The following is an 8,071-nucleotide window of genomic DNA, read 5'->3' as shown; positions in this document are numbered from 1 at the left end:
GAGTTTTGCTCTTGTTGCCCAGGCTGGGGTGCAATGGCGTGATCTTGGCCCACCGCCACCTCTGCCCCCTGGGTTCAAGCGGTTCTCCTGCCTCAGCCTCCAGAGTAGCTGGGACTACAGGCATGAGCCACTAGGCCTGACTAATTTTGTATTTTTAGTAGAGATGGGGTTTCTCCACATTGGTCAGGCTGGTCTTGAACTCCCAAACTCAGGTGATCCGCCACCTCGGTCTCCCAAAGTGCTGGTATTACAGGCATGAACCACTGTGCCTGGCCTCTTTAAAGACTTCTTAAACTATCTGTCCTATCACAACTTCATAGTGTTTATGTTAAAGTTTTGGTCACTAGTCACAAATAAGCAATCCATTTAAAACTTTCCCAAGCACTTTTTTCCTAATCATCTATATTGACCCTATAATATATATGACAATGAGCATGGTTTGGATGGCAGAAAGACCTGTGTTTGAATTCTGTCCTAACATCCACCAGCAGTGTAACTATGGACAAGTTATTTGCCCTCTCCAAGCCTTGGTTTTAACATCTATCACAGAAGATAACATTACCTACTGTGTAGTATTTTTCTTGTGAGGGTAAAGTGGAATAATGTATGTAAAGTGCTCAGCATAGCACCTAGCACATAGTAAGCACAATGAAAAATCACCATTTCTGTTATTTTTATTATGAAGAGGTATTTTTTCAGAGATAATATTACTTGAGAATAAATAAACAAACTTTTTATAGGAGTTTGCTTTAAATATTCAAAGGATGCTTTTATCAGATTTTTAAAAGGCATTAATATTTATCAATATTTATGTAAACATATTCTGTTGTATTAATTAAGCAATCCTATTCTCTTAGGAACTTACACGTAAGGCCTACAATAGTAACTAAATATGTAGTTTTCAGTCAGTGAACATTGTAAATTCTCATTCAATGCTGTCTAAATTATAATTTGTCTTAGATATCTTTGCTAAGAAAGCTGCCTTTCCTTTACCAGTGTTTTGAAAATATTCTACCATCTGTGCAACAGTAAAGTTTCACTCAGTCTTCTCCAGCCCAGTGCCCAAAGGTCTGTTAGAGAAAAGAGGCTTCAGGATTGGTAGAAAGCATGAAAATCTTCATTTCTATGTTGAATTTGGTTACTATGAAAATAAGTATGTCTATTGGAACCCCACTCTAATGCTATTGTCAGGGCCTCTCTTATTGATAACATTAACTTATGGGACTCTTTTGGCTCTTCAGTAATTATAGTCCTTTGGGTGAATTCCAAGGGACATTTTGAATCCATTCACTCTTCAGTGAAGTGCCATCTCAAGTTCCAGTCAATCTGGTTGATCCAAAATTAGAGACAGTAATGGGTATAATTTTTTTAAGGTGAAGGGGAGAGAAGAAAAGAAAACCCAGAAACAGATCTGCAAGCTAAATACAGCTAAGAAGTACTGCCATGTTTAACTGATGTGTTTTGAAACTCATCAGCAATTACTAATAGGATAGATACTGCATAGATATACACTCATTACATTTCCACTGTTCTCAAGTAGAGTGACTTCTTTACTTTATTTAGAAGCTTCACCTGGATTAAAAGTCAAACAAGAATACATGTATTTCTTTAAATTTAAATGAGTATTTGAACAATTTTCTGAGAATTTTACAACTCCTTCTATGATATCTGGAGTCATCCAGATATCCAAATCATTAAGTAAGATGGTAATGAATAGCAAAATCAACTTCCAAATGTTTACCCAGTTAAAGAAATGCTATGGATTTTTTTAAAAGGTAAAGAAATGCTTACCTGGAAGGGAGAAGTTTCCTGCAGTATCAACAAATTTGTCAGTCATCTCTCCAAACACTATCATCATGAGGGGGAGACCTGATCCGTGAGCTATGGCCATGATGGTACCCAGCGACATAAACAATTTATCCTGCCAATCAGAGTATCGAAACTAAAAAAAGGAAATAAAATAATACTTAGCTGTGGAATGGAATTTCTCCTCTTCCCTAATTATATGTTCTTTGGATTTTTATTTAAAGTCAGTACTTTTTTAAGAGTTGCAAATGAATATCTTAGAAAAGGAGGTCTTCAAATCATTAACACCTTAATTTCATGATTCTGTTTATTTTGTGTTCTGTGAAGAAATCAATCTAATTATGGTTAATCAGTATCCGATTTGAATAAATAATTACAATACAATCAGAAGGGATAAAGGTTTAAGAAATATTATTTGATCTCCCAGAGCTCCTGCAGTAATAAAGAATGGCTAGGGAAAGACATTAAGTTTAAACATGCACACACACACAGACACACACACACACAGACACACACACACATACACACCACCTCCTTTAAAAAAGCATTCAGAATATTTCCGAGGGAAAATTTAAAATAGGGGAAAATAGATGCTCTGAGTTTTGACATAAGATCCCTTTAAAAGGTTTAACTTAGCTTTAAAAAGGCAACTCAGTAGTGAAGCACAACAAACATTACAGTGTGTCTATATGTGCACCTTAGGGAAGTCTTGCTCATGGAGATCCTTATGTAGAACCTTTTGTAAAAATTTATTTGTCACCAGTGTCACCTGCCAAGTATGTAGAACCTTGAAGGGTAAGAGGGAGTACCCTGGAGAAGAATCAGCAAGTGTAGAAGAAGTAGGAAGAATTTAGGCTTATAACAAGAAGGTAACTAGAAACTAGATGGAATGCTTAAGTAACCCCTAGCAGTGGAATTCCTGAAGGGCACAGTACAAAGTGTGGGAGAGGATGTTAGAGAGAGATAGAAGGCCTGTGCTGGTGGGCCACACCAAGAATCTTGGACACAGTACTACCTACAGAGGGGAAGGGTAATACCAGTTGTCACAGTGAAGTGCACAACCCCCAAGAACTAACCAGCAGATCAGTGTCCTAACACTTCAAAGGACTCTGTTACTGTCTTATTAGTCCTCTTCCATTTCTCACCTTTTCTTTCTGTTTTTGATTGACCCATTTATGGTACTCTTTCTCTTTGTTCTTCTTTCCTCCTCTGCCTTCTAGACTACATTTTCCTCCTCTTATGTTTCCATTTCTATAGTTTCCTGTCTTGTTTTTTGTTTCTCTCCTCTCTTTTAAAATGCTTTACTCTGCCCATTCCCCCCTCCCCAGCCCCTTTTGGGGACAAGGAACAGTTATTGGGAGAGTGGGTGATGAGTCAGGCTTGGCACAGTGGAGCCTTTGAGGGCTGAAGCTAGGTCAAACTGCATCAATAACCCGGGCGAGGCTGAGGTTAGAGGCACATGGTGGAAAGTGGGTATGTGTGTAACCGTTCTCAAAGAGTTCCAGGAGTTCAGGCAAGGTTTCAGGGACGGGGCAAACTCCATCATCAAACACGCAGGGCAAGCAAGGGAACTGAAAGAGACAAAGGGTCAGAAGCCAGGCAGAACTTGTATAAAACAATGGGAGCAGGTAAAATCAAGAGCCAATGGAGCTGGGTCCCTAAAATTGCCACAAAGGGACCAGTGTCCCAAAGGTTCATTTTTAATGGTTCCGGGAAAAGGAAAACAGAACACTTGGGTCTGTCAGCTACAGTTAAAAGCACAGGGTCAGGTTGTTAACATTAAAAAGCATTTTAAATGTTTTCATATTAACTGAATACAATTTTACAGCCTCTAAGCATAAATGTAAAATGAAGTGAATTTCACAGCAACATCCTAAGTAAACCTAGGTTTGTTTTCAGTGATTTTACACAAAATAATATATTTCTAACTCCTGTTAGAGCACAACTTTATCCTCAACAAAAAATATCTATTAAGATATCGATAAAGAGGTGAAAATAAAGATTAAATTTAAATTTAACTTAAGCTAAAACTTTTAAATTCAAATGAAAATGTCTGTTTCTACATTAAGGTTTATAGGATTTTATTTTCTGTAGGAGGCAGATTTAAAACCTATGCATTAAAACCAGCTTTCATTTGATAAACAATTTATTCTCCAAAGCAGTAATTTTTTTAATTGCCCTTACTGAGCCTTTTTAAACAAACAAATAAAAAAAGAGCAGGGAAGACAAGGAATGGGGGCTTCGTGGTTACATGAGAAGTACGCAGCAGAGTTTGAGAGTGTGGAGGTTTTGGTGTCTTTTTATCCATTTAATTACTAAGTTGGATTTCAGCTGACACGACAATTCTAACTTCTTTGCTATCAAATTAATGGCTGTCACAGTTTGAAACACATCATATTTACCAAAAATGGGCAAATGCTTTCTTGAGCTGCCTCTGTAAGACATATTTCAAATGAAAATCAGATTAGGAGACTTCTTCCAAAAATATTGTCTTGTCTTGTACCAACAGAAAAGCACCGAAAACTGTTTTAAGTATAATCAGAATCCCTAATAGTTATCCCCTATTTAGCCAATTTTTGGAAGCCAAATGTGAATGTAGATTCCTTAAATTAAAATTTATATACTTAACAATTACTTTCTTGATATGTAAGCTTATTTAAAGCTAAATTTAGGGTGGGTGTTTGTGAAGCAAATACAGAAATGCAATTTCCTGAAATTTTGTTGAGTTTGCATTGTGCTACTAACACATTTTCACTTTGCTTGCACACCAGTTAGCTCTGCCCTGTGTCATCGCCAGCCTGTCTCTACTTTTTAAAAAAATCATCCATCTTGAGAATGTGGGTCACTGACTATAATAAGCCAAACTTAGCACAGGTGCAGCAAGGACAATTTATTGCTGCCTACAGACAGTTTTTTTGTTGTTTTTGAGACAGGGCCTCGCTCTGCCACCCAGGCTGGAGTGCAGTGGTGTGATCATAGCTCACTGCAGCCTCAGACTCCTAAGACCCTCCTGCCTCAGCCTCCCAAGTAGCTGGGACTATAGGCTCATGCCATGACATATGGCTATTTTTTAAAGATTTTTATTTTTATTATTTTGTAGAGATGAGATCTCACTATGTTGTCCAGGCTGGTCTCAAACTCTTAGGCTCAAGCAACCCTCCCACCTCAGCCTCCCAAAGAGCTGGGATTACAAGTGTGAGTCAACTCGCCTAGCTGGACAATCTTAAAGTATTTGCTTTAAAGGTAATTGATTCAATACATCAAATCTGAATGAAAGGTAGGACTATTCACATTTAACATTTCACAGCTTACCAATGTTAATACTCCAATCAATTTCACTTTCTTCGTTTTTTTCCTTTTTTGGTTGCTGTAAAAAATATAATTGCTTGAATTTAAAACTGTTACAAAATGTTTTACAATCAATTGAACATAAATATATTTAGTTACAATATTCAACTATTATAATGTTTTCAAATATAAGAGTGATGTTCACAAAATGTCAAAATTGTTCAGTTCAACAAACACAAGTACAAAAGTAACTGTCCAAGGTACTACAAGGATATATGGATACATAAGAAATGGTAGCCTGCCTTACAGAGCTCACATACACAGGAAAGAAAAGTATGTTAACAGTGTCTGCTAAGTCAATCATTTGTTTTCTAAAAAAAAAAAAAAAAAAAAAAAAAATCTTGATTTAAAATTAGGAATGTCCATTCTTCTGAAGGATTGTGGAGAGTGGTGTCAGGGAATCTTGTTGGTGATACATTCAAAGTGCATCTAGAATTTAACCACTTATCACCACTTTCATTGCTGTCCCCAGTAGGACAGCCTCCTGCCTAGTCTCTCCACTTCCACCTATGCTGCTTCAGTCTATCTTCAACCAGCAGTCAGAGTAATCATTTCAAAACACAAGCCATAAATTACTTATTTGCTCAAAAACCTACAATGGCTTTCCTTTTTCTTACAATAAAAGCCAAAATCCTTGCATTAACCTCTGAGGCCCCACATGATCTGTTTGCTTATTTCCTGTCTTACCACACCCCTACTCCCAAACCTGCTTACTCTGCTCCAACCAGCCTGGACTCTCTGCTGTGATGAACTCACCAAACATGTACCCAACTCAGAACTCAGGGTCTTTGCACTGCCAGTTACCTTTTCCAGGAATGCTCTCCCCTTAGATACCCACACAGCTGTTTCCTCTCATTTCTTTCAAGTCTTTGCTCAAATATTACCTTTAAAATAAGATCTACCCTAACCACCCTACTTAAAATTGCTAAGTACTCCCCTTTTGCACTCCTGATCTGCTTAACCTGGATTAATGTTTTTTTCCATAGCATTAATTACCTTCTAACATTGGCTGTGGCTTACTTATTTAGTATGTGCATTATTTATGTCTGTCCTCCATACTATAATATAAAATCCATGAGGGAGTGTATATGTGTGTGTGTGTGTGTGATTTTTATATATATGATGATTTTTACATATATATGATACATTTTTCCAGTTAAATGATAAAGTTTTACTCATAAGATGATTCCCAATTATGTAAAGTATTGACTAAAATCACTGGACAAACATCTGCCACTAAATACGTTCAAAAGAATGTGCCATGGGCAATAACAACATAAATAGAACAAGAATAAAACTAATTTGATTGAAGCAGGCTTAACTTCTTTTAAATATATTATCTTTGGTCTGCTGTTATAAAAATTAGTTTCATTACATTTTATTTCGTAATCTTGTGGTCTTAACTTATTGTTAACTTTCTGTATTTCTCTTTTGAGCTGCTTTCTTCTTCCCAGCAGGAGCTGTGGTCTTCCCCTCTCAGGACTTTCCTGGGTTCTGAAGTGTTACTACACCTTTTGTAGGAATAGCTCCTCTGTACATGCATCAAATGTTAAGCCAGTGCAATACATAAATAGACTTCTTCATGAAAATGCCATCTATTAATAGACTCACAGTCAATCCCTGCCTAAACAGCCAGCTGATGAAAACCATATTTTTCTATTGCGTGTATAAGTAGTTCCATTGGAAGTAACACCATCTATCACTTTTTCAATTCTATATGGCAAAACTAAATTTTCTATGAAAAAATACCATGGTACTTAGAAGAAATACAGCAAGGTTACTGCACAAACACGTTAACAGGCTAAAATAATGCTTCAGTTTAAGCATCAGATAGGCATGTTTTCAGTTAGCTAATCAAGCCCCTAGCAGCTTGAGGACAAACTACAGAAACTGATAAATTTGTCCCTCTGGGTGATGACTTGACACAGGTCAATTATTTCTGGGTAGCCTGGCATGAACTCAGAGACCGTAATAGCCTCATAAACTATTTCAGGCCAAAGGCGAAAATGATTCACTATTCCCACAGTGAAAGAGGAAACAAAGACACATGCCATTGACTGGGAGCTTCTGCGCCGTTCATAAAGCCTGTGAAGTGAGTTTAACAAGGGCCAGGGGAACCGAGAAAGACGCGAAGGCAAAGGAAGCGCTGTTTCCCTCTAGCACTTGAACAAAACTGATTCGGAAGTACGGAAGTTCCCCCTCCCCACCGATTGTCCCAGAAAGGAGAAATACAAACAAGCCTGGCGATGAGAGGAGGGGGAGGGATAAGACAAGGAGGAAGAGACATAACAGGGGATGGGCAGGAGGGGAGGGAGTTTTTGTTTCACTACCCTCGTTCAAAAAGCACAGCCATCAACAGCAGATGTCTGACACCCTATAGGTCTGAACAACCAGATGATGTATATTAAAGTCATTTGTAAAAGTTTCAAGAGTTACGTAATACAAGGAATGTTACACAACACAGATATTCATTGAATCCCCCTGCACAAAGGGAAGGGAGCACTTTTCAAGACAGCCTTTTCTTCCTGAATCTGTTCCAAAAGGAGCCTCAGTGACATTCTTTGAGGCCACATAACACTTTTGCTCCAAGGTCAGAAGGATGCAAGACCTTTCAAAGAAGCCTCCAAAACAAAAGTCTTCAAAGGCATCAACCGATTTTTACAACTTCTTTCCAAGGGTGAACTTGGTCCTGCTGATTCGCGTGTAACGGAAAAGCCAGTGGCTGCTGGGAATGTACCTGCTGACGCCCAATTCCAAGTCGCCCTCCGCGCTCCTGGGGCTCCGGACTGTTCCGTTCCTTGCCGCCTCAAGATCCATCTCAGCCTGAGGAGAAACCACAGCCTCAGGTCCAAGTGCACCCGCTCCGGCGCGGGGCGTCCAGCCCGGCGGACTGGTCGAGGCCCCGGGGGCACTGGGT

The 8,071-nt window shown here is 38.5% G+C and overlaps 1 protein-coding gene across 3 annotated transcripts in view; it reads right to left on the bottom strand.

Moving 5' to 3' along the window:
- ABCB4 (ATP-binding cassette, sub-family B (MDR/TAP), member 4) overlaps positions 1-7,973 on the bottom strand; it is a 69,344-nt gene extending 61,371 nt beyond the window's left edge. For all 3 annotated transcript variants that reach the window (XM_011996045.1, XM_011996046.1, XM_011996044.1), the window contains exons 1-3: positions 7,892-7,973; positions 5,119-5,173; positions 1,792-1,942 (exon numbers count right to left, since the gene is read on the bottom strand). In XM_011996045.1, the coding sequence (XP_011851435.1) occupies positions 1,792-1,942; positions 5,119-5,173; positions 7,892-7,971 (286 nt within the window). In that variant the 5' untranslated portion in view covers positions 7,972-7,973. The remainder of the gene's footprint in view (positions 1-1,791; positions 1,943-5,118; positions 5,174-7,891) is intronic.
- Positions 7,974-8,071: the final 98 nt, after the last annotated feature.

This window comes from Mandrillus leucophaeus, unplaced genomic scaffold (genome assembly GCF_000951045.1).
Source record: "Mandrillus leucophaeus isolate KB7577 unplaced genomic scaffold, Mleu.le_1.0 Scaffold50, whole genome shotgun sequence".
In the NCBI taxonomy this organism is placed as follows: Eukaryota; Metazoa; Chordata; class Mammalia; order Primates; family Cercopithecidae; genus Mandrillus; species Mandrillus leucophaeus.
The sequence above is the reverse complement of the archived record's forward strand: the minus strand, read 5'-3'. Positions and strand labels throughout refer to the sequence as shown.